The 26,913-nt window shown below is 41.3% G+C and overlaps 1 protein-coding gene across 4 annotated transcripts in view; it reads left to right on the top strand.

The window, feature by feature from the left end:
- Positions 1–26,913, top strand: part of USO1 (USO1 vesicle transport factor) — a 119,684-nt gene that overhangs the window by 61,080 nt on the left and 31,691 nt on the right. For 2 of the 4 annotated variants that reach the window (XM_077476544.1, XM_077476545.1), the window contains 6 exons: positions 112–252; positions 3,092–3,180; positions 4,148–4,302; positions 10,439–10,644; positions 12,256–12,276; positions 20,246–20,356. In XM_077476544.1, the coding sequence (XP_077332670.1) occupies positions 112–252; positions 3,092–3,180; positions 4,148–4,302; positions 10,439–10,644; positions 12,256–12,276; positions 20,246–20,356 (723 nt within the window). The remainder of the gene's footprint in view (positions 1–111; positions 253–3,091; positions 3,181–4,147; positions 4,303–10,438; positions 10,645–12,255; positions 12,277–20,245; positions 20,357–26,913) is intronic. The other 2 variants (XM_077476546.1, XM_077476547.1) reach the window with 1 other exon arrangement.

Raw genomic sequence — 26,913 nt, forward strand, 5'->3', positions numbered from 1 at the left:
GCTATTTCCCTGCAGTTTATCATTCTCATTACATGTGAATGCAAAGGTTTGGTAAATGTACATAACCTAATATGAATATTTCAATGTATGTGCACATTCCTGTGTTTCTAGCTGGTTCGGGTTCTGGTGTCTCCAATGAATCCCCCTGGTGCCACTAGCAGTTGCCAGAAGGTCATGTACCAGTGTGGTTTGCTACAGCAGCTTTGCATCATCTTAATGGCAACAGGTGTTCCTGCTGACATTCTAACAGAGGTATTTTCTTTACTTTTAAATCCTCAACATACACTACACATGTCTGATTTTGCATTTAACATGTATTTGGTGTTCCTAAATCTGTAGATTATGTAAGGCGTTGGTTAATACCCCAATGCACCACATCCCTTATCACTATAGTCACAAAAAATAAGGAAAATGCAGGACTTTTAAAAGTGCATAAACTTTCCCAGAGACAACACATTTTATGCATAAAGCAAAATGTATTATATACACTTAAAAAAACATTATTGGTGCATATCATATAAAACCCAAATGATGTTCAGCACGGAAGTATGCATAATTCATAGTCATAATTGCTCCTTTACCACTTAAGGGCCGCCCTACACCAGTTTTACTGCTCCAGGGCGGCAGCTTTGCGCCGGATCGCATATGTATATATACATCATCCGCTCTTCCTGGTTGGGTGGGGGGGGGGGCACACACGTTCCTGGAACGTACTAAAACATGTGTCGGGCTTACGGTGCCATTAAGAAATCCTGAAGGCAGTGCTTGGTTTTCGGGGCCCCGTACGCAGCTAGGCTCCCAAAAAATCCCACACATGTGGTATCCCCGTACTCAGGAGAAGTAGCAGAATTTATTTTGGGGTGTCATTTCACATATGCCCATGGCATGTGTGAGCAATATATCATTTAGTGACAACTTTGTGGGAAAAAAAAAAAAAAGTTTGTAATATTCCCGCAACTTGTGGCAAAATATAAAATATTCCATGGACTCAACATGCCTCTCAGCAAATAGCTTGAGGTGTCTACTTTCTAAAATGGGGTCATTTGTGGGGGTTTTGTGCCATCTTGGCATTTTATGGCCTTCAAAACTGTAATAGGTAGTGAGGAGTGAAGTCAAAAATGTACGCCCTTAGAAAGCCTGAAGGCGGTTCTTGGTTTTCGGGGCCCCGTACGCGGCTAGGCTCCCAAAAAGTCGACCACATGTGGTATCCCCGTACTCAGGAGAAGCAGCAGAATGTATTTTGGGGTACAATTCCACATATAACCATGGCATGTGTGAGCAATATATCATTTAGTGACAACTTTGTGTAAAAAAAAAAAAAAAAAAAAAAAAAAAATTTTTTGTCATTATTCAATCGCTTAAGGTAAAAAAATAAAATATTCAAAGGGCTCAACATGCCTCTTATCAATTTCCTTAGGGTGTCTACTTTCCAAAATGGGGTCATTTGGGGGGGTTTTGTACTGCCCTGCCATTTTAGCACCTCAAGAAATGAGATAGGCAGTCATAAACTAAAAGCTGCGTAAATTCCAGAAAACGTACCTTAGTTTGTAGATGTGACAACTTTTGCGCAAACCAATAAATATACAGTTATTGACTTTTTTTTTTACCAAAGACATGTGGCTGAATACATTTTGGCCTAAATGTATGACTAAAATTGAGTTTATTGGATTTTTCTAATAACAAAAAGTAGAAAATATCATTTTTTTTCAAAATTTGCGGTCTTTTTACGTTTATATCGCAAAAAATATAAATCACAGAGTCAGTCAAATACCTTTAAAAGAAAGCTCTATTTGTGGGAAAAAAAGGACGCAAATTTTGTTTGGGTACAACATTGCATGACCGCGCAATTACCAGTTAAAGCAGCGCAGTGCCAAATTGTAAAAAGACCTCTGGTCATTGACCAGCAAAATGGTCCGGTCTGAAAGTGGTTAAAGTAGTTCAAAAAAGTTTTTTGTTGGTATTACATAAAGAATATCTAGACCTTGCAGATGGCTACTTGTGTCCTGGATTGAAAAGCCACAATGTCTAGCTGGCTGCATGTTCCTATTTGTTTACTTAAAGATACTATTTTGTAGAATAAAAGCTAAAAAAACAAAACAAAAAACAAAACATGCAAAGAAGTGTCTTTATTTTTGCATCTGCTGCCATCTGTTTGTTTGGTGTTGAAATCTCACTGAACAATATGATTCTATTTAGCTCTAATTGCATTTGTTTGTACATGGATCTTGATTTACACACTTTTCCTATTTCCATGATATTGTGAATATGAAATTTTTACCCATAAATCAGAAAATATCTCTGTTGCACCTTTTGTGTTTAAGGTACTGCTGCCAGACTTTCAAGATTTGGTCATGTTCTATGTTCTATATCAGTGATGTTGAACCTTGGCACCCCAGATGTTTTGGAACTACATTTCCCATAATTCTCATGCACTCTTCAGTGTATTTGAGCATCATGGGAAATGTTATTCCAAAACATCTGGGGTGCCAAGGTTCGCCTTCACTGTTCTATATTCTATTATTATTTTAGGTCTTCCAGCTAATTTCACCATCTTAAAGCCCACCTCTGGGCCAAAAAAAAGTTTCCCCATTCAGTGGGACTATGCTCATACTGCACGGGTTAACTGCTTTTTGTCTAGGGGAGAGGAGAAAGGAGATTTACTTGCCTAATCCTCCAATCCTCTCAGCACAAGACCGGTCTGGCTCCGCACACTACAGTGGTCTTCGGTTGTGGGCTGCCGCTGACATCATCAAGCCCAGAGCAGGCTCCATTGATCAGGAACAGTCCACCGCTCTACTGCAGGGGAGCGCTGTTTCCATTTTAAGCTTCCTCCTCCTTAGACAAAAGGAACAGTTGACCTGTGCAGTGCGAGCACAGCCCCCTTTACATGGGAAAACTTTTCTTTTTTCTTTTATTTGCTTGGAGATGGGCTTTCATGATTTTGACAACAATTATTTGTATTGGATTTATGATCTGTGAAAGTTAGTACAGAATATTGGTTTGTTATTCGGATTGTAGTGTTTCTAAATGCAATACTGTGTGATTTTTACATCCCATGGTGATTATTCTTTTTTAAATTTATGCTTGACAGACCATAAACACAGTGTCTGAGGTAATAAGGGGAAGCCAAATTAACCAAGACTATTTTGCATCTGTAAACGCTCCATCAAATCCACCAAGGTAATCATGGAAACATTTTTGTTGGTTTGGTTTATACATGACTTTAATGTTCTTCAGCATGGCATTGCAGTGGACTTAATAGAGTAGAGTCAGACCCCCATGGGTCTTACAGGAAAAGTCTCTGCATGTTATTACTGTGTAACCTGCTGATCATCATGCACCTTTACAAGTAATCCTGTACCAGCAGCAATACTTGGTATCAATGGTAGAAATGCTTACTTTAAAAGCAGCATCGTATAACAGTAATTAACCACTTTCTGCCCAGCTGTTTATGTACTTACGGCTAGGCGGATTCTCTCTAATTTCGAGAGCCATGTGTCTTGCAAGCCACACTTGGCGTGCAGCAGTGCAATCTGTGACCACTGTGTCCTTTGATGTTAGTGGCTCTGGAATCATGTGATCACTGTGACAAATCACAGTGGTTACAGTTCTAAACAAGGCTGTCATTCATGATGCCTTGTTTACTATTGTGTGATCCCTTTAATTGGTCACAGCGATCACATGGTACCAGGACCAATCACAGCAGTCCTGTACCATGTGATAGCTTTGACCAATTACAGCATCACAGTAATAAACCAAGCTTTTATGAATGAAACCTCTGAACAGTATTACTGATTGCTTTCACGGTGATCATCACTGTAATAAGCAATCAAAGTGTAAAAAAAAAAAAAAAAAAAAAGGTCCCAGATAACCTCTCGCATGAATTCTAAAATTCTAGACAGGAACATAAAGTTGGCACACATTGCACCACTTTTAGAATAAATTTCAGAGACACTGGTGCAAAATCTTTCTCCACCAGTCTTTATGATGTTTAATGTTAGAAATTTTAATACACTAGAGGCAATTCAGTTCGCATTGTGCGCTATACAAGTATTTTCATTCATTCATTTCATTCATTCATACAGTTACAGGAAATTCCTGCCATAATTGTTCCAATTTTCTTTTTTTTGTTGTACTTTTTTTAAAGACCTGCAATTGTCGTACTTTTGATGTCAATGGTGAATGAAAGACAGCCTTTTGTTTTGAGATGCGCCGTTCTATACTGCTTTCAGTGCTTCCTCTACAAGAACCAAAAGGGTCAAGCCGAAATCGTAGCAACTCTTCTGCCCTCAACTATTGATGGTAATGCTTTTGTCTGCATGTTCCTTTTTCCTGCATTGTAATATAATGAACTTATACTTAAGTCTGTTTTATTAACATTTTCAGCAGTACAAAAGCATAAGTTTCATAAATTTTGCAGTTACAAATAGAACCAAGAAAATCTAATTGAACAAAATAAATATCTCCTATGAATAGAGAAGGTGTGCGTTATGTAATTGTCAGTGACCATTTTTATTCCTATTAAACGCACCCTGTGAGCAGGTCAAACATCACATTAGTAAAAGCACCTGTCATATAGCATGTGCAAGGTATAAACTGAAACCTATCCAGGCTTAACGGGGCCTTAAAGTGCCCCTAAGGCACCACTGCACACTCAATGTCTATTAGGATACAGTTGGCTCAAATCCAATAGAAAAGAGAGGAGAGGTTAGAAAAAGAGGAAAGAAAATAGATAAGAGAGGGTGTCCCAGTAACCTAAGAGATGAGGAGGTCCATCCACTCTCAGTCCACAGGAGAACTGTACTTAATCCAGGGGTCCCAGGTTTTGTGACATTTTGTGATCTTATGGAGGGAACAGGTGAGTTTATCATTCACCATAATCCATAATTACCTACTGTAAGTGCACTCCAGCTATTTTCCAACAACACGCTATCACGTTTCTTGCTGCTGAAAACAGATAAAGTATGATGTGGCTTTTCTTTTCTTACATCAGGGACACAGAGCCATAGTGATAACTATGTGGGTTATATCGGCGTATCAGGTGCTGGACACCGAGACACCCCTTAAGGTGTGAACTTCCCCATATAACCCTTCCCATTACTGGGAGTCCTCAGTTTTTTCACCAGTGTCTGTGGTGTTGGGCATGTGTAAGGATGTGTGTACTGAGCTCCACGGGCAGTAATCCTTTGATGAGAGCCAGCCATCCTGACCGGATCCCTTCTGATGTCTCCGTAATTGACTAAATGAACGGTACCCGGGCCTCGTCATCCGAAGACACAAGGTTTTGCTTGCGAATGCTTTTAAAGCTGGGCCCTGGGATCCAGTACTTTTTGGTAGTAAGGCCAATAAAAGTTTACTGGCAGGTTCTTCTCGCAGGTCCAGGATTGAGAGATTACCTGAGTGTACCTCTGTTCCTGAAGGTTTACTTTCAAGGTCTTGGAGCCTACCGTGAAGGGCGAAGATTGTTTTTTTTTTTTTTTTTTTTAATCTCTGACAAACCTTGCTGCGAGGAAAGGTAGGGGAGATAATCTCTCCTTCCATGTATTGTGATGTCATGTCATGCCTATGTGTCACCACTGGAGGCTGTATTGAGCACTCACCATTCTGACGCTGGAAACAACTCTCCTCTCCGTTCAAGCCAGCTCAGACCCTCAGGTAAGAAGGGGGGTCTGATCCCTTCCTGGGCCCCCAGATTGGCGATTTTGATCTATTTGAGTGCCAGCCAGCTGCCTTTTTCTTTAAAAAAAAAAAAAAAAAGTAAGTAGACTAGTAGTTAAGTAGTAACTAGTAAAAGTAAGTAGACAAGTAGTAACTAGTAAAAAGTAGTTAGAGCTCTGCAAGAGAAGCTGCTGCCTGGCGGTGGAGGGATAGAGCAGAGTGGTTGCTGGTCAGGTTTGGTGACACAGGCATTTTCATTTTGACAACATTGTACTAGATAGGATTAATAGCAGTTACTGTACTGTACTATAGCCTAGCAAGTGAAATATTATTTTGCTGGTACTGCCTCCATATTCATTAAGAAGGTCGACAACTTCATGCAAAATCCGGGGTCCGCTAGCAGGCGGAACAGACGCATTAGTCTTCCCAGGGGGGCAGTTTTCACTGATCTATGCATTTCCTCCAGCTCTGCTACTTACACGCCCTTTCCGCAGGATTAAGCAGGAACAAGAGGAGGTGATTCTGGTGACCCCAGCTGGGTCCCAGAAGATCTTAATTTATCGAGATCATAAAGATGGTAGTAGGAGTCCTTTGGACTCTGCCATTATAGCCAGACCTTCTTGCACAAGGTCCGGTATTTCATCCTACTTTACGGACAAGGAGTTTAACAGGTTTGACTATTGAATCCCACTCTATAAAAGATCATGGGTGATCTCCTTCAGTAGTGTCCACTTTGACTAATGCCAGGAAGCCGGCTTCCAGAATCACTTACTATAGAATCTGGAAGGCATAGGTTTCTTGGTATGGATCCAAGGGTTGGCACCCCAGGAAGTATGTCAATAGGCAGGATTCCTGCTTATTGGATCTGAAATGAAGCTGGCTTTGACTTTTATCAAGAGCCAGATCCAGGCCGTGTTGATGTCTTTGTCTTTTCCTACGGCCTCTTGCTTCCCACTCTTGGTGCGTAGCTTATTCAGGGGCTAACGCGGTTTATTCCCCCTAGCAAGGCACTTCTAAAGTCTTAGGATTTAAAATTGGTCTTGTCGGCTTTGTTAAATCGGACGTTTGAACCTTACGAGAAATTCTCTTGGTTCTTTGACAAGAAAGATAATCTTTTTTGCTTGCCATTTCTTCTGCTAGAAGAGTATTGGAACTAATGGCTCTATCTTGTAAGAGCCATATTTCATCATACATAAGGATGAGGTGGTTTGATGTCCTCATCCTGAATTCTTATCAAAGGTGGCAACAGGTTTTCATTTAAACCAAGATATTATTCTTCCTTCTTTCTCCCCAGAAGCCTTAATCTGGGGAAGAGAAAGCACTACAGTCTCTTGATGTAGTAAGAGCGATCACAACCAACTTAAAGGCGACCGCTCAGGTTCGCAAAACACAGGTTTTGTTTGTACTGCCAGAGGGTCCAAGATATGGACAGGCAGCGTCAAGATCCACTATTTTCCAAATGGGTTTGTCAAGTGATTGATCAAGCTTCAGCTTAAAGAAGAAAATTCTTTCTTCATATTAAGAGCACATTCATCCAGGGCGATTAGTGCCTCTTTGGTGCATCATCGGGCCTCTATGCCTCAGATCTGTAAGACCCCATGGTCTTTGGTTCAGACGTTCATCCGATTTTTTTTTTTTTTTTTTTTCAAATCGATATTAAAGGTCATGAGCATATTGCCTTTGGGCACAGCACACACCGCAGGCTGCAGTATGAGTTCTCTGGCCTCCTGTTTCCTTGATTCTGTCTCCCCCCCCCCCCCCCTCTTCAGTTTCCATTGCTATGGGACATCCCACATAGTTATTACTATGGCTCTGTGTCCCCTGATGTAAGAAAAGAAATAGGATTTTTAAAACCACTTACCTGTAAAATCCTTTTCTTTGATGTACATCAGGGGACACAGAGGTCACTCCCTTCTTCTTTTTATACACTTTGATTGCTTCGCTACAAAACTGAGGACTCCCAGTAATGGGAGGGGTTATATGGGGGAATTTCACGCCTTAAAGGGCATGCCAGTGTCCAGCACCTGATACGCCGATATAACCCACATAGTTATTACTATGGCTTTGTGTCCCTCGATGTACATCAAAGAAAAGGATTTTACAGGTAAGCTGTTTTAAAAATCCTATTTTTCTGGAACCCTAATAAGATTGACATCTGTGACCGAGCGTATGAGGTTATAAGTTCTTATCTAAAACCGGGAGACCTTGGTGCATTGCCACCGCACGTGAAACATCATTCCCGGCTGTCCGTATTGATGGAAACAATTCGGAGAGGCAGCCAGGTGCATGTTCCCTATCCTAGTTGGTACTAAATACCAGCATAGAAGGGTTCTATAATTAGATTCTATCAAGATAGTATTGATTTGAAATCTTACACAAGTTGTTTGCTACGGTATGTGCTGCCAATCCGACAAGTCCCAGGAAACCCACAAATCCCTCTCCCACAATGTCATGTAGGGTAGCTTACAGTTAAGATCTATTAGAAGAAAATAAACGTAGAGATATGTTCTTTGGGTGAATCTGTTGACCTGCAGGGCAGCTCAAATAAAGTCAATATAGGAGAGCTAAGCACTAGACTAAAGCTTGGTTCGTAAAAAAAAAAAAAAAAAAAAGATATCTGATTTATATTTAAAAAGCTCAGAAGTTTTCATATGCAGGGTGTCCTGAAAATGAGCTGAAGTATACAGTGTGTCACCATTTAAAAGATCGCCAATTCATAGGAAACCTTTATTTATCCACCAATAAATACATCCCTGGCTCAAACTCCAGGTTATCAAACACTGGAGCCAAGGGGTGTGAGGAGAAAAGAGGGGCTGCCTAGCCCTCAACCTGTTTCAAATAGCCAACGAGTATGACAGGGTAGGGCAACAAGATAGGAGGACACAACCTGCTAGAAATCTTCATAAGGGCAGCTGGGGTCATGCCAATGCTTCAATTGAGACCCATTGTGGCATAGATCTCACAGCAGTGGTATAGGCTAGCTAAGCAATTTGTGCCGCCCAATGGTAGGATAGGAGATTAGGGAGGCCCAACCTCCCACCTGGGGTTGGGGTAGAGCATTAGGCGATTCATCCTAGGACATTTACCACCCCAATTAAATTGGGAAATCTTGTTTTGGAGCCTCAATAAATTCTGTGAATTTCTGTAGGCCAAGCCCTAAAGTAATAAAGTAGCCGAGGCTATATATTCATCTTCCGAACCAAGAAAGGGGATAATGTGGCCCACCTATCCAGGTCTGAATGCACCTGTTGAAAAAGCGTTTACAATGTGATCGTCGGAGCGATCACATTGTAAACGGCCTGGATGTAGAAAGATGGCCGCCACTTTGGAGCTAGGCCGAAGCCGCGACCTTTCCTAAGGCCGAGACCACGGAGCACTCTGCGGATCGCGGCATGTGCCGATCTGAGCGGGGTGACCCGTTCAGATCACGAATCGGTGACGATCCGTTGCACCCCTACTAGGCACACAGTTAACCCTTTGATCGCCCAAGATGTTTAACTCCTTCCCAGCCAGTGTCATTAGTACAGTGACCGTGCATATTTTTAGCACTGATCACTGTATTAGTGTCCCTGGTTCCCACAAAGTTTCAGTGCCCGACTGTGCACTGCAGTATTGCAGTCCCACTATAAGTCGCTGATCGCTGCCATTATTAGTATTAAAATCAATATCCCGGTGTATATATAATATATACCATAATGTGTAGACTCTATAACTGTCGTTTAAAGTAACGCAGTGGCGTATCGCAAAAAATGGCCTGGTCATGAAATGGGGGGGGGGGGGAATCTTTGAGGTCAAGTGGTTAACAAACATTGTTATGTAACACATGGCAGCTAAAAGTTTGTAGAATTCCCCTCCGTAACATCTCTAAAATTTGCCTCTCTATAACAAATGAAACCACCAAGCCCCTCATTCACTCCGCTATTATCTCTTGCCTTGACTATTGAAACTCCCTTCCCATTGGTCTGCCTCTCCATAGGCAGACCAATGCAGTCTATCATGAATGCTGCTGCCAAGCTTATCCACCTTACCCCACCGTTCAGCGTCTAACAACCCTCTCCTCCAATCCCTACACTCCCAATTGCCCAAACCGCTCCTCCCAAGACCCCCTACTCTCAAGCTCCCATGCTCGTCTCCAGGATTTCTCTAGAGCCTCTCCGATCCTCTGAAACTCACTACATCAACCAGTCCGGCTGTCCCCCACTCTTGCTACCTTCAGGAAATCCCTGAAAACTCATCTCTTCAGGGAAGCCTATTACACCTCCAACTAATCTTTTACCACTTCTATCAGCTCAGTCCCCACAGTTACAACCTTTTGTACCACTTGCCCCACTCTATTAGATTGTAAACTCTTCTGAGCAGGGTCCTCTTAATCCTCTTGTATTTTATTGTATTATAACTGTATTGTCTCCCTTTTATATTGTAAAGTGCTACGTAAACTGTTGGCGCTATATAAATCCTGTTTAGTAATAATAATAACTGATGTTTGTTTAACCAGGAATGATGGAATTATTGTTAACCAAGTACGTTTGCAGAATTTGCTATGCAGATACTGTGAGGAAGTAAGGGCTTATAAATGATATGGAGGAGGCCCTGTTACTCACAGTATATGTTAAAAAAAAAAAAAAAAAAATTAATTACTTTGAGTTTAGAACATTGCTGGCAAAATTTTGTCTGGGTATTTTAAAGCAGATTAGTTTTTCAGATTAGTGGTTATTGAGTGTATACGAGAATGATACTTGAATCCAGTTCGGTTACTTCAGTTAATGCCTTTCTGTTTCAGCAACATCACTTTCAGCTGGACAACTGCTCTGTGGGGGTCTCTTTTCTACGGATTCCCTTTCCAATTGGTGTGCTGCAGTTGCACTGGCTCATGCTCTGTTAGAGAATTCTACCCAAAAGGAGCAACTGCTGAGAGTTCAGCTTGCAACCAGTATTGGTAACCCTCCTGTGTCCTTGCTGCAACAATGCACCAACATCTTGTCACAGGTAAGAACTTGTGTTTGGCATGCTACCAAAGAAGCGGCTACTGATAATGCACTGACAAAATCATTTTAATAGCAATCACAGTCCATCTAGTGCTTTAGTTTTTCCTCTTTCAAGTGTGTTGCTGCTTTTTCTGCTTGTCTCTTCTGTTTTATTTTTTTATTTTTTTTGTTAATGCCTTACATATATGGGGAGTTTTATTAACTACTATTCTTACACTGCAAAGAACTATTGGGATAGTAGTTACATTAAGCTAAAAAAGATAGCCTTTTTTTTTTTGTGTGTAAATCTTTGTATCACATAGTTACCCTAGAGTTATAATATAGAGGTGTCACAATAATGTTCTAAAGTAGAAGCAGTACTGTTTATCCAGTATATTGATCGGTGAAGAGCCAGAATATCTCTTGTGGTCAAAGGTGTGTTTTTCATTCACTGGGAAACTAATATGTTCGTTACTTCCGGAAGTGTTTTTTTAAAATGTTACTACACAATACAAGAAAGTCAAGTAGAACATTTTTGTTTGTTTGGGGAAGGGCTTGATACCCTTTCAGGTCTTTATTGCTATGTGTTTTTCCCCCACATCATCATTACTAGCATGATGTCCAGGGTTTGGTGTGAATTAAATGTCCTGGTTTCTGCTCCATGGAATGTGTCCTCCATATATTTTAATAAAAAGCCTTTAAAGAGCCAGTGGCACCATAATTCTAAGTTTCTCTAGCTGATTTCCAATAGGAATATATAGAGCGTCCACTCCAGAGGGGCAGAGTAACTTGGAATTCTAGCTTATGCAGAGATCTGGCTGCTATAGTATGTATCAGGCCGCGTACACACGGGCGGACTGTTCGCCCAACTTAGTCCGCTGAACAGTGTTTCAGCGGACAGTCCGCTCGTGTGTGGGCTTCAGCGGACAGTCTGACGAACAAAGTTTTTCGGAATTTCCGTAAGACAGTCCACTGAAACTTGGTTTCAGCGGACAGTCCGCTCGTGTGTAGGCTTGTTCGACAAACTAAGTTTCGCGCATGCTCAGAAAGGATTTACACGGCGAAGGTTGCATTGCAGTGTATTGGACGTCGAATTTCTCGTCCCGTCGTACGTGCCGTTCACGTCATCGCGCACGCTTTCAGCGGACTGTTCGTTCATCGTGTGTGGTCAAGTCCGTTCATGCAAATTTTGAGCGGACTGTTTGTCGGATTGTTTGACGAACTAAGTTGGGCGAACAGTCCGCCCGTGTGTACGCGGCCTTAGGGGTATAGCTGTTTGCGTTTCCACGATCACAACATGCATAAAAAAAAACACTTTGTTGTGGACCAAATGATTATTGGCGTTATTCCACATTTAAAAGAGAAGTTTTAGCATAATATATTTTCCTTTACTTGCCCTTGGTGGTTGTGAACATGATCTGATTTATGTGTATGTTTTGGTGTTGGCTTTTTGACAGTAAAGGGGAGCCTGATTATCTTTCATGTCGATGCAGAAAACTAGATTTATTTACTAGATTAATACCAAGTCTGGCCTTTCTTTTAAGTTTTTCTTAAACGTAGTGCATGGCTTTCTTAAACATAATTAACAAAATAACTCACACAAGACATTAAATTTGTGACCTATGATTTACAGGGAGATAAGATCAACAGACGGGTATGTATACGTTGGCACTGCTTGCTGCCACTGCAGGGCTTCTTTTCCTTGCTTTACGATGTGGGTGTTTAACTTTTTGTAATAACCGCCTTGAAGTGATTCCTACTCACATATTCCTCTCTGTTTCTGTGCTATCCCCGTTCTCAGCACATTTTAGGGAGCTGGGTCTCATCACTGGTGCTTGTTGTGTACAGGAAACTGCATGACAACTCCACGCTTCTAGGGTTTCCGCTCATCTCACAATTAAATGAGATGAACATTATTACACTCATTTTTCAGTTTAAAGATGTAGTCATTGTCACCCTGAACTAGATTATTATTATTATTACTACTATCATCATCTTCATCATTTTCAGTTTTTTTTAACTGTGATTTAATCATTTTTGTGTCTTTATTTGGGTGCTATAATTGCATCTTTAAAGCATTAACTCCTATTTTGTTTACTCCTACTTGCATATTCTTTACCTGAGTAGAAATTTCATTTTTAAATCTGCAAGTGATCCTTCAAGGTACCCATACTATTCATAAGTGTGAACAGTCATCATTCCAGTGTTTGATCTGGGTATGACCCTGTAGAATACTCATTGCTAGCCTAGGATGGTGGCCGTTCATATGTCCATCCCTGTTCTGATTGATATCCTAAAGATCATCACTATTTGGTCAGTAAAATGAAAGCTCAACGCAGATATAAAGGACACAAGCTAATGTAGCTCTGTAATCATTTTGACACTATTAAATTTATTTTTTAATTAAGCGGATAAGTAGATGAAATTGACCTGGTATCTGTTTTTTGCTGTAAATGTATAGCAGAGCTCAGATTGGGAGTGGAAGAAGCAGCACAAAGGACCAATCGGTTGTGCTGCAGTGCAAGAAACATGCTAATAGGAGGAAAGAGCAAATTGACAGGTGATGATTCTTATTTCACTGCCCTGTCGCAGATTGGGGAAGGAACATGACCTGTAAGTGTTATTTAACTTCAGACTGCAACAGCCGTGTGGATAGTGGGTAGAAAACATCCATCACTATGCTTCTGTAGCTATTTGCCAACCAGACAAGGGATTTAACCCTGCTCCAGTCATCTTCTCCTATAATTTGTACATTGCTATGGTCGCATGACTTTCAGTTCCTTCTCCACACCTTATTTGCGAGAGGGGTCGCCAGAGCAGATGGAAACCTTTTGTGTAGCCTGCAGACATCATGTAAGGGACAGCTAGCAGGGAGAAGACTCTTATCCTTGCTTGGATCTCCATTCAATATGATGAAATGTCAAGTGGGGTGGAGTGAAAGTCACCCCGAAAAATGGCAAAAATAGTCATGCGGGGCACTGAGAGTGGCAGTGGTAGATACACAGAAGAGGCTGCTATACTGTTGTCACTCTGAATAAGGACATTTGAGTAAAGAAGCAGGATTAACCAGGTATTCACCGACAGTCACAGAATGCTTAAGGGATAGGTTATACTGATATAGGTAAAAGTATAGTTATCTACCTAATGACCAACATTAACAGTTAGGTTTTGTGACACTTTAAAGGAATACGTTCACCTTCCTCCTAACCCAGCCAATGAAATTTGCCAGTACTACTCAGAGCTCAGCAGTGGTTGCATCCTCTTTGGTACCCAACATATTCTGCTATAGCTGGCCTGATCTCATGTGCTGAGCTGCTCTTTTGGGCAAGGCTCAATGCAGGAGTAACTGTTTTACAGGATGATGAACGTGGGGAGTAGATATAGAGTTCCTGGCCCTGGGCTGCCTGATACTTGGTTCATCTGCACCTGAGGTCAGTAATACCACAGAGAATTTTAAAAAGGAGAGCAGGGGGCTGCAAAGTACAACAGGGCTCAGGAGCGATCACACACAAGTGCCCCCCCCTCCCGAAAAACCATTGCACACAGCAGGTAAATACCATGTTTGTGTCTTTTTTTAAATCAAACCTTTAATATCGCTTTAAGGGAAAAAGGATTCATTTATTCAGAGACCGTGGCAAACAAAGCTATTGACCAGCCTGGTATAACCCCTCCTGCTCCCTGCATGCTTTGTTTTTTACTGGTGCTTGAGGAGGATGGATGGTTTTTTTTTTCTCCTCTTCTAGTGATTTTATACTAGACTTTTTTTTTTTTTTTTTGTTTCCAAACCCATTTGGTAATTAAATGTAGTGTCACTAGCTGGCTTATCAGGCATGTGATTATTATTTCAAATTTATAATTCGGCACTTATAGGAGTTATAATATATTCATAGCAAGCTTGCAGACTCGCACTTTGTTTTTAAGTCAGTCTGGCTATCGATGCTAAAATATTAGATATCTTCAATATTTTTCAGCATGTACCCACTCCCTGCTCTGTTCCCACTTTTTCAGCATGGAGTCTTCCCATAGTGAGTAAGAGAGCCTCTGCGTGTAGTCCTCTTCCCACGCCTGCTTTTATTTGAAAGATATGCATTCACCTTGGTTAGTCCTTGCTGTCGTCTACAGTAACCTAGTCATCTTGGGCCATTTAGGCCACTTTTTTTTTTTTTTTTTTTTTTTTTTAGCTTTCAGCAGCTGGTTTGTAAGTACCCAAAGTTTTTACCTGGCCTTCTTGGTTATGTTGTCCTTGTTAGGCATTGCAACATGTCAGATCCCAAGAGCATCTAACCAAATTTTAGACCTGAAATTTTTAAATGTCCTTATTTGAAATGGGGGATGCCAAATGTGAATCTTCTACCCGCAAGATTCAGCAACAAACTGGACAAATATGTCTCCAGATGATGAGATCCTCCAGCAGAAGCAGTGTATGCTCTGTTGACCCTGCGTGATAAGTACAACCAAATTTTTTGCCTTCCTCCTCTTAAACCTCTTGCCTACTCCACAGGATTGAGGTGCAGATCATTCCAGTGATACTGTTTCAAACTGGCCCATGTATATAATACTGTAATTGAATCAAACTTTTGGTAGATACACCATGTAATCTTTTAGATCGACTGGGTCCTCTATCCCAAGGGCTAGTCTACCGCCCCACTTCATGGTCACAGGCTTTAATTGCTTGGCTGCTGAATCCCATGTCTTGAGAGACAGGAGTGGGAGTAAAGGCTAATATATCTAAGGTTTAAAATGTTGCTTAGCCCCTCCCCTTACTTCATGCCTCATGCTGCAAACCGTGTGTAAATAAACTGTGTAAATACCTTTTTACTTTTGTCTCCTTCAGTGCAGTTTTGTGATTGCAGCGAACAAGATAAAAAAAAAGTGGTGGCTTACAAACTGTATGCAGCATGGGTATGAGAAGGAGGAGGACTCAATGTTTTACACCTCCTGTATATTAGTCTTTACTTCCACTTTAATTACTGTATTTGCTGGCGTATAAGACTACCTTTTACACTTAAAAAAAATGCCCAAAAATTGGGGGTCGTCTTATACGCCGGGTATATAGGTATACAATGCTGCCCGATTGATGTCAGCCCCCAAATGTCTGCTAATACTGTATGTGGCTTCAGCAACAAACAGTATACGCCGTTGAGCCAATCCCGGCGAGCGATGTATTCTATTAATGAATACAGAGCCTGCTTGGATTGGAATAACAACCACTGCCAATCCGAGCAGGCTACATAGAGTAGCCTGCTCGGATTGGCTTTGAGAGAGAGAGAGAGGCAAGGGGTGATGATGCTACAGCCTCTGCCAATCCAAGCAGACGTTGCATTCATTAAAATAATACACCGCTCATCATACTTCCCTGGGTAAATCAATTCACTGATCTCCTACTACTATACATCCTGCTATTTGCCTTTGAGGTCTCAGGCACCCAAGAGGGACAGGTAAATCTGGGACATATGACGGGGGTTATTAAATGCATTTTGGTGGACAATTCCCATAGAATGTAACCCAAAAGTGGTATAGGTTTGGTTAGTGAAAAATTCTACTTTCCAGAGTTGTGCCATTCAATAGATCTCTGTTTGTGTTATTATTGTTTGATTTACTTTATGACATAACACAGCATGGCGGATGAGTAGTTGGCATTCTTGCTTTGTATTTTTTAATCGTTCTAATGTTTTTTTTAAATGGTGTTGCCTCAGAAGGGGGGTAGTCTTATACCACGAGTATTGCCCAAAACCTATGTTTTCACTTGAAAAATAGGGGGTCGTCTTATACGCCCAGTCGTCTTATACGCCGGCAAATACGGGTAATAAAAAAATGGTAAGTATGAAATTCCTGTTATGGCCCCTGTGATGTAGTTGACATATAAACAAAATTAGTGAGCTGCCCTCCGTTTACTTCTTTTGACCATTCTTCAGCCAAAACTTGCAGCATTATAATAAGGCTTCATAAACACTGCTGCTGGTAAGCGAACGTTTATGCTGTGTACACAGGACCGGACTTTCCGGCAGACTAGGTTCGACGGTCTTCATGATGGACTTTCCGAATGAACAGACTTGACCACACGCAATCGCACCAAAGTCCGACAGATTTGAACGCGATCACGTACGTCTGGACTAGAATAAAGAAGGTCATAGCCCGTAGCCAATAGCTGCCCTAGTGTCGGTTTTCGTCCGTCGGATTAGCATACAGATGACTGGCTTTTTCGACCGGACTGGAGTCCGTCGGAAAGATTTGAAACATGTTCTAAATCTAAAGTCCGTCTGATTTTTCGACAGCAAAGGTCCGGTGAAGCCCACACACGGTCGAATTGTCAGACGGATTCGTTCCATCGGACCTTTGCTGTCAAAGTCTGGCCGCATTAGGAGCAGTTGGGCATTTTTTTTCAGCTGCCCCTGGACTCTCCTCTGTTATCTTATCAGTACGTGCACACAGGGTCGTTTATAGTAATTTCTAAGCAGTTGAGTTTATAAGCATTTTTTGGAAAGCAAAAAAATGCGTTCAGGACAGATGTTCAGAGGCATTTGAAACGCCAAATGCCTGTAACAGCTTGTAAAGGCGGTAAGTAGTTTTTTGGCCGTGTTTAGTTTACAGGGGTTTTTAATGAAGAAACATTTTTGACTATTTTCAATGTAAAAAAGCACTTCTAAATGCAAACGCAGCATGTAAACTTGGCACAATGGACATTTTTAACCACTTCGCGCCTGGGCCAATTCTGACATTTCTCTCCTACATGTAAAATTCCTATTTTTTTTTTGCTAGAAAATTACATAGAACACCCAAATATTATTTATGTTTTTTTAGCAAATACCCCAGAGAATACAATGGCGGTCGTTGCAACTTTTTATCTCGCACGGTATTAGCGCAGCAATTTTTCAAACACGTTTTTTTCAGAAAAAAAAAACTGTTTCATGCTTTTAAAAAAATAACAGTAAAGTTAGCCCAATTTTTTTGCATGCTCTCGTGGAATGGCGCCAAACTTTGGTATTTAAAAATCCCCATAGGCGACGCTTTAATTTTTTTTACTGGTTACATGTTTTGGGGTACAGAGAAAGTCTAGAGCTAGAATTATTGCTCTCGCTCTAACGTTCGCAGCAATACCTCACATGTGTGGTTTGAACACCGTTTTCATATGTGGGTGGAACTTACGTATGCGCTCGCTTCTGTGTGCGAGCTCACAGGGACAGGGGCGCTTTAATTTTTTTTTTTTATTGTTAATTACATTTTTTTTTTTTTTTAGTTTTACACTTAAAAAAATAAATAAAAAAATTGATGACTTTATTCCTATTACAAGGAATGTAAACATCCCTTGGAATAGGAATATGGCACGATCGGACATATTTACAGTGAGATATGGGGTCAATAAGACCCCATATCTCACCTCTAGGCTGAGAATAATAATAATAATTAAAAAAAACGATCCTGGCTTCCCTGCCAAATCGGGGCCGTTAATTTGAATACCGAGGCCAGGCGTGACGTCATAACATCGCGCCCGGCCTCCGAACAATCATAGAGACTCCGGGGACGATCTGGTCTACCGGAAATCTCTATGGTAACTGTCGGGGGCCTGCGGATCCTGTCACCGACTCACCGCTTCCATCGGCACCGGAGGTCGGGGGGGGGGGGTGTCCCCTTCCGCCGCCCGTAAGAACGATCAAGCGGTGGAACAGCCGTTATGATCGTTCTTATGGTGCAGGGAATCGCCGGCTGAATACGCCGATATCTGAATGATGTCTGTGGCCTCAGGCATCATTTAGATATAACCACTGAAAGCCCATGACGTCAATAGACGTAGTATGGGCACCAAGTGGTTAAACGGTTACCATCTGTCAAGTAAAATCATTCAGGAAAGTTTTTAAAACATCCCGTGTATATGAAGCCTAAAAGCATGAAAACCTGCCCCATTTAGAGTTGGATCTCTTGTGAATAGACTTCCATGAAAGTCCAGCATTGTCTGTTTATTGGACATAAAACATTAATTATATATATTTATTTCATTATTGCAAGTGGATCAAACCGAGATACCATTTACTATTTTCATTCACGAAATAGATAAAGGTGAACTTTAATTTGGCTCTGAAATTGACGTACTGTGTGGCTGCGCATCACACTGGGTGAGATGTTGTCCCATGGAGTCTGTGGTACTACTCGGCTTGAAGTGAACATAATTGAGACCAAAAGCAACACAAGACAAAGCACACTTTATATGTATATTTTTAGTTGTGAAACAAGCGATCTAATTGGCCCACCAGAGATCTCAGTCTTCTGCTCCAACATATTTCATGAATTTAAACGTTCAAATATGTGGACTGTTTTTTATTTTATGAAACATTTGTCATTCTATTTAATCACTATATAGTACAAAAAGTACCCCAATCTATAACTAGCCTTTGCAGTAAGGTGCACATGAAAGGGCGATGCACATCACAAAGCTTTCCCAGCACACTGACCAGTTAGCCTGCAAAAAAAAACAAATTGACCTGGTCTAACAGTATCACTTTAAAACAGAGGGTTTCGTTTGCACACATTTTGCAAATATATGTGTAAGCCGCAGTGCCTAGTTCAAGGCACATCTGTGTAATGCGGCCCTAACTCTATAGTTTTCAGAGTCTCAATTTGGAGCACATATATCAGTGGATAGATTAAGGGCAGGTTTGCCTGGAGGGAGCCCACTCCTTCTTAAAGGTATAGGGACATTACTATAGAAAACAAGTAGGGACATTACTATAGAAAACAAGTAGCTCTGCTGCTTCTTTGTCACCTTTCTGCTTCCAGCATGCTCATTGGACTATAAATGAGCATTATTACACTGATTCTGTGGGTGCTTTCCCCCTTTTGTAGCTGTCTGAACTACCTCCTTCAGGCTCCCAGTGCCTGATGGGAGAAGTATGGACAAAATGTGGATCAGAGGAGTACACTTCGTTCAGCACACCTCTGACCCAGACTGATGCCACAGGGCTGGTCAAAGCTCTGCAGGGATGCTGACAATAATGGGATCTACTCAGATTTCTGACCAGCAGCTGGCTCAGCCGAGAGCTTTAGCCAACTGCTTCCGCCCCCTCCACATCCCGACATTCCTCTGAGCACTGGAGGGCTGAGCACAGAACAGTGGCTGAAAATCACTGCTTTGTGTTTAGAGCGGACCCGAATATTGAACAATCAGCGGTCTTTGGAGGGGGAGGATCTGATCGATGCTGTGGCCATCTAGGTGAGCATGTGTGATTATTTTTTAATTCCTGCATTTTTCTTTGAAATCCATTAGTGTACAATGCAAAAGGGCTTCTGTGACCCATATTCACGTTTTGACACTGCTAATCTCAGCCTGCTTTATTATGTGAAAAGAAAGGTAGGTTATGATATATATAAAAATGCATTTTCTTGGGTTTTGACTGAAAACATAGCTGGTTTATGTTTATGCTTGCAGTTCTATATACTAATGAATGGCATTTTATGTACATGTATCCCTGCCGGGTGTGTTAAGCTTTATTTATGTGTATTCATCTCTGAATGATTTAACCCTAGATCCTACGTGAGGAACATGGTTATATCTCTTAGTAGATGAACATTGTTGTTTGAAGTTTTCTTATACTATATGTGTTCATTGACTGTCTCCAATTTTTCTGCAGGGTAGTAAAGTACAGACAAGGGTTGGGCTGTTAATGTTGCTGTGCACTTGGTTATCCAGCTGCCCCATTGCAGTTACACATTTCCTTCACAATGCAGCTAATGTGCCTTTTGTATCCTTTGTATTTTTGCTTTATAACTGCTCTTTATTAGCAGTAAAATTTGAATGTATTAACTTTTGACGCATCATGTATCTGATGGAAAAGAAGCATAATTTGACAGTTACGGTAGTTCAGCATTGTGTGTGTGATTGAGATATATATAAATATAATATATATATATATATATATATATATATATATATATATATATATATATATATATATATATATATATATATATATATATATATATATATATATATATATATATATATATTCTCTATATATCTCTCTGGTCAAGTTTTAGAACATCTCCATTTTCATTTTTTAAGTTCTGATTCAGACTTCCATCAACACCCAATATACATGGCACTTCATCCCAATATATCAAATATTCACATTTTTTTTTGAGGAAAGAACCCAAATACAGAAGGAAATGGGACATTAACAGTGCAATATTTTAGTTTAACAAGATAAAGAGAAATGTTTTTTACAAAAATATAAAAAATATGTTTATTATAACAATTCAATAAAACAAAGCCAGCATTGTTGAATATACAAAAGTGTTACATGTAACATTGGGTCCAAATAATAGTTCAGTTAAAGTGCTTGTAACCGCTTATCCCGACATGTTTCGCAACAGCTTCCTCAGGGGATATACAAGCTAACAAATAAATGACATGAAAACAGGTTAATTAATAAACAATATACATTCAAATACGAAGGCAAACCAGAAAGATGGATTTATAATATATCAATATAAATCAGTATGACCAGAGCTTTAAATAGAGAGGGGTGCTTACCCTTACTCCACAACTATTATTTCCTGCAGAAAAGGACCATCCAGATGTTCTAAAAAGAGAGGTGCAAAGGCACCGTATCAGATAGCCGAACATACAGCAAGGAGAACACAGACGGGGGCCAGTCTGGACAGTAAGAAAAAACAAAAAAAGTAATTTTCCTTACAGGTCAATAGATTATATATTTAAACCAAATCAAAAATAAAATTAATTAATTATTTATAATTAAAAATAGGGACAAAAAGAAAAGGGACCTCCAAGGGAATTTTATTATTTTTATTGTTATGAATTTTTTATTATCTAGGCTTTTATGTTTAGATTTACAAACATTTAAACCATAATGGACTTAGAGAGGTTAGAAGTATCTTTTAAAATTTGGTTAATAGTATTGTAGTTAATCACTCAGTTGCAAAATGTAGCGTTAAGTCCTTTATTCCAGTCAAGTCAATAAGGGTATCATACAGCCAATTGGAGATGAAGAGAAAAACACAATGCTGTGTAATTGCACCCACAAGCTATCCAGCTTGATTCACAGGTGTCTACGATATATAAAAGAAAAAGAAAATCACTCTAATTGTTGTCCAAAAATTAAATGAATAAAAAGGAGATCTCCCTGAACACACCATCCCCACCAAGAAATATGATGGTGGCAGCATCATGTTGTGGGGATGTTTTTCTTCAGCAGAGACAGGGAAGCTGGTCAGAGTTTATGGGAAGATGGCTGGAGTCAAACACAGGGCAATCTTAGATGAAAACCCGTTAGTCTGCAAAAGACTTGAGACTGGGGTGGAGGTTCAACTTCCAGCAGAACAACGACCCTAAACATACAGCAACAGCTACAATGGAATGGTTTAGATAAAAGCATATTCATGTGTTACAATGGCCCAGTCAAATTCCAGATCTAAATCCAATTGAGAAGCTTTTACAAGACTTGAAAATTGCTGTTTACAGACATTCTCCATCCAATCTGACAGAGCTTTAGCTAATTTGCAAAGAAGAATGGGCAAAAATTTTACTCTAGATGTGCGAAGCTGGTAGAGACCCCAAATGACTTGCAGCTGTAATTATGGCGAAAGGTGGTTCTACAAAGTATTGGTGGTTGAATACAAATGCACGCCACACTTTTAAGATATTTATTTGTAAAAACATTAAAACATTTTTTTATAATTTTTGTGTTGGTCTATCACATAAAATCCCAATAAAATACATTTACTTTTTTTGTTGTAACATGACAATGTGGAATATTTAAAGGTGTATGAATACTTTTTCAAGGCACTGTGTGTTTTTAGTCATTATCTTGGATGTAGAATGAACCTCTGACCAACTAGAAGTAATTCAGAGGGTACTGCATGGCACTCCAAAATTCTATGGTAGTAGTTTTGGTTCAGTATGCTACTCTTTGGAATTCGCTGACTCTGGATCCAGCAAAAAAGAACCCCAGATTATCGCACTTCCTCCTCCATGTTTGACAGTTGGTGTCACACACTGAGGAAGCATCCTTTCACCTCCTCTATGGTGTACAAAATCTCTGCGTAATAAATTGAAGATCTCAAATTTTGATTCATCGCTCCATAAGACCTTCCGTTCTTTAGTTGTCCACTGGCGGGGCTTCATAGCCCGGTCAAGCCTCTTTGCCATCATAGCAATGGCTTTCTTACAGCCACGCAATCTGTCAAACCTACAGCTCAAAGTCTTCTCGTCAAAGTCGAAACTGAGACTTGCTTTCTTCAGCCAGTGTTAATCTGTGCTTCAAGTTATCTTGTGAGCTGCCTGCCATGCAAGCTGTTGACTCCCAGAAACCTGTCTTCTGAATCTGTTTTGGCTTTGGGTTGGCCAGACCTCCTACAATCTTTCCTCCAGTTTTCAAGTACCTTTTGATGGCGTAGGAAACTATTCTCCCTGACAACTTTTGGATTTCTTTGCTATTTCTTTAAAAGAAAGACCTACACTTTTAGGGGTTATAATGGTCTGTCTTCCTTTTGTTAATTGGCCTTTTCTCTCCATTTTGAGAGCAATATATTACTTCCTGCAGTAAAATACTGTTCAAATATTGTTTAAGAGGGTGCCTTTTTTAGTCTGTTTCATCTGTTAGTCTGTTTTCATACAGACAGAGAGCTTGTAAGTAATCAACAACAGTTGGGACATCTGTAGAAATTAACAAACTTTCAAGGTGTAATTTACTTATATTGCTGCAGAACAACTCTGAGTTTTTAAATTCCTGTCTCAAATCCTGGAATATTGGCATTTTCCCATCCACCAAAATTTGTATTACCCTTTCATGCTCCAATATGTTCCATTTTAAGTATTTTGTAACTTTTAATGCTGGCTTTAATTCAGGAGAACAACTCTGAGTTGTTAAAGCGGGAGTTGCACCATTTAAAAAAAAAAAAGTCAGCAGCTACAAATACTACAGCTGCTGACTGTTAAAATAAGGACACTTACCCGCCCAGCACGCCCGCGATGTCGGCACCCAAAGCCGATCTCTCGATCGTCTCTCGGGTGCTGCCGCTGCCATCTTGGGTATGGGAATCAGGAAATGGAGCCTTGCGGCTTCACTTCCCTGTTCGCTACTGTGCATGCGTGAGTCGCACTAAGCAATAAGGATGGTCCCCGCTGTCTCTGGGATCCGTGTGTTTCTCGGCAGACAGCGGGGGACCCGCAGGAAGTGGCGTAAAAATCTGCAGATTCTGCGGATATCTATGCCGGAAGTGGTTGCAAATACCTGTACTGTACAAGTATCTGCACCCCTCCCCCCTGAAAGGTGCCAATTGTGGCGCCGTAGGGGGGGAGGGTTCCAATGAGCGGAAGTTCCACTTTAGCGTGGAGCTCCGCTTTAACCAATTACTTCTTCCCTGGAAAAGCCTTTTTGTATAACCCTGAAATGTACATTCTTCTTAATTTTCTTGTTGACGTAAACCTTATTTCTCGTGTTGCAGTTTACTGCTTACCTTTGTACCATTTCAGGTTATGCACTGGACTTAAACTGTTTAAATGTTAATAAAAACTGGAAAAATGGGTGGTGTTCTAAAAGTTTTGACTGGCAGTGTGTATATGTATAGACAGACAGACATACATCTTTTTTTTAATTAAGATTATATATTTCATTACAATCATAGATCTTGCCTCCTTAACCACTTGAGATCCGCGCTATAGTCAAATGACGGCTACAGCACGGATCTCAAATTCCGGGACTACCTCTAAGGGCTCCCCGCGCGCTCCCGGGAGCGCGCATTGGGGAAAATCTGTGTTGGCCGTGTCCCCTGGACACAGCCAATCACAGATCGCTGTAAACGGCGCGATCGCCGCCTCCAATGGGTGATGATCACAAATGTAAACAAATGAGATCATCACCCATTGCCGAATCTGTCTCCTCACACAGCGATAGCGTGTGAGGAGAGAGATACTGTAAATGAGCAAAAAAAGTCTTTTGTGCCATCTGTGCCCTTCTCTACCCCGCCAGTGCCCTTCTCTACCCCGCCAGTGCCCTCCTGTGCACCGCCAGTGCCCCATCTGTGCACCGCCAGTGCCAATCGGTGCCCATCTGTACCAATCGGTGCCCATCTGTGCCGCCTCAGCAGTGCCCATCTGTGCCCATCTGCTGCCTCATCAGTGCACATCTGCAATAAATCAGTGCCCATCTGTGCCGACTCAGCAGTGCCCATCTGCCGCCTCAGCTGTGCCCATCTGCCGCCTCATCAGTGCACATCTTTGCAATAAATCTGCACATCTGTGCCCATCAGTGCCCATTTGTGCCACCTCAAAAGCGCCCATCTGTGCCACCTCAAAAGCGCCCATCTGTGCCACCTCAAAAGCGCCCATCTGTATAATCAGTGCACATCTGTGCCGACTCATCAGTGCACATCTGTGCCACCTCTGTGCTGCTTCAACAGTACACATCTGTGCCACCTCATCAGTGCACATCTGTGCCACCTCATCAGTGCCCATCAGTGCTACCATGGCTAAATGAGTCTTTTCCGCTGAGGAGGCGTACCAAATTATTTCCACGGTCGAAGAGAGCAACGGGGAGCTCTCCTCTTCAGATTCCTTTTCAGATTCGGATTCTGAAGCCGACATAAATTATGAGCCAGTCCTCAGCAGTGAAACACTGACTGAATCTGAGGAGGAAGATATCCGGCCCGTCAAACGAAGGCGTTATAGTGAGGCAGTGCCGTCCACCAGCACCGCAGTGCCCCGGCAAGAAAGGCCAAGTACCAGTGGGGTGTCATCTCAGCCCCAAAGGGTTAGGAGCCATGCCGGCCTTCCCTATGCCCTTCAGAACCCCTTGTGGCTTCCTCCTAATTCAGGAGAGGCCAATGTTCCCCCTTTCACTGCCCAGCCAGGAGTCCAGGTGGACACGGAGAATTTTACCCCAATAGATTTTTTTAATTTAATTTTTACGGAGGATATGTTGTCGTCAATTGTGGCCCAGTGCAACCTGTATGCACAACAATTTATTTTGCAAAATCCGACCTCTTATTATGCCCGTCCCTACGAATGGAGAGACCTAACGGTGGAGGAGTTCAAGGTTTTTTTAGGCCTCACATTTAATATGGGACTCAACAAAAAAAATCAATTGCGTACCTACTGGTCAACCCACCCCCTCCACCACTCACCGCTCTTCTCCGCTGTAATGCCCAGAACCAGGTATCAGATGATCCTGAGGTTCTTGCATTTCAGCGACAATTCCCAGTGCCTTCCACGAAATGATCCAAATTATGACCGGCTTTACAAAATTTGACCAATACTTAATTATTTTTCAGAAACATTCCCCAAATTGTTTACCCCGGACCAACACATATGTGTGGATGAGTCCCTTATTAAATTTAGCGGCAGGCTTAGAATGAAGCAATTTATGCCCATCAAAAAGGCCCGCTATGGGGTGAAGGTCTACAAATTATGTGTCCGAGCCACAGGGTACACATATTCATTCATAGTAATTGTCCGGACTACTTGGGATCCAGCAGAAAAATTGTTTGGGACCTCATATACCCCCTATTGGATAAAGGCTACCACCTGTATGTAGATAACTTCTACACATCTCTGCCCCTGTTCCACAACCTTCACCGGAAGAAGACGCCAGCATGTGGCACCGTAAAAAGGAATCGGAAGGGCTTTCCTCAAAGTCTTGTGAATAAGAAGCTGCGAAAAGGAGAAACCGCAAGTCTGAGAAACAAGGAGGTTCTGGCAGTGAAGTGGAGGGACAGAAGGGATGTGTATATGTTGTCTTCTATCCAAAATGATACCTTCGTGAAAATCCCCAGAAGGAATGGCCCCGTAAAGAAACCCAAATGCATTTCTGAATACAATTTGTTCATGGGGGGAGTCGACTTCAACGACCAAATGATGGAACCATATCTTGTCACAAGACGGACATACCATTGGTACAAAAAAGTAGCAATTTATTTTTTTCAATTGGCCATTTACAATTCCTATGTCATTTACCGCAACTCCACCCAAAACCCCAAACGTTTCTTTGGCTACCAGGAGGAAGTTTTCACTGCCCTTATTTTCCCAAACGGCCCACCAGAAAATATCCGATCAGACGTTGTTAGTCGACTCTCCGAGCGCCACTTTCCCGATAAAATCCCTCCCAAACCAACAGGCCAAAGACGTCAAAAAAGATGTAAGGTGTGTACCAGAGTAGGAGTCAGAAGAGACACATCTTATTATTGTGCACAATGTCCTTCCCAACCAAGCCTCTGCATAGGCGACTGTTTTCGGCGTTACCATACTTCAATACATTTTTTGTGAAGTATGGTAAACATAATC

The sequence above is a fragment of the Lithobates pipiens genome, unplaced genomic scaffold (assembly GCF_037356315.1).
Source record: "Lithobates pipiens isolate NorthernLeopardFrog02 unplaced genomic scaffold, aLitPip1_a1.2 Scaffold_13, whole genome shotgun sequence".
NCBI lineage: Eukaryota > Metazoa > Chordata > Amphibia > Anura > Ranidae > Lithobates > Lithobates pipiens.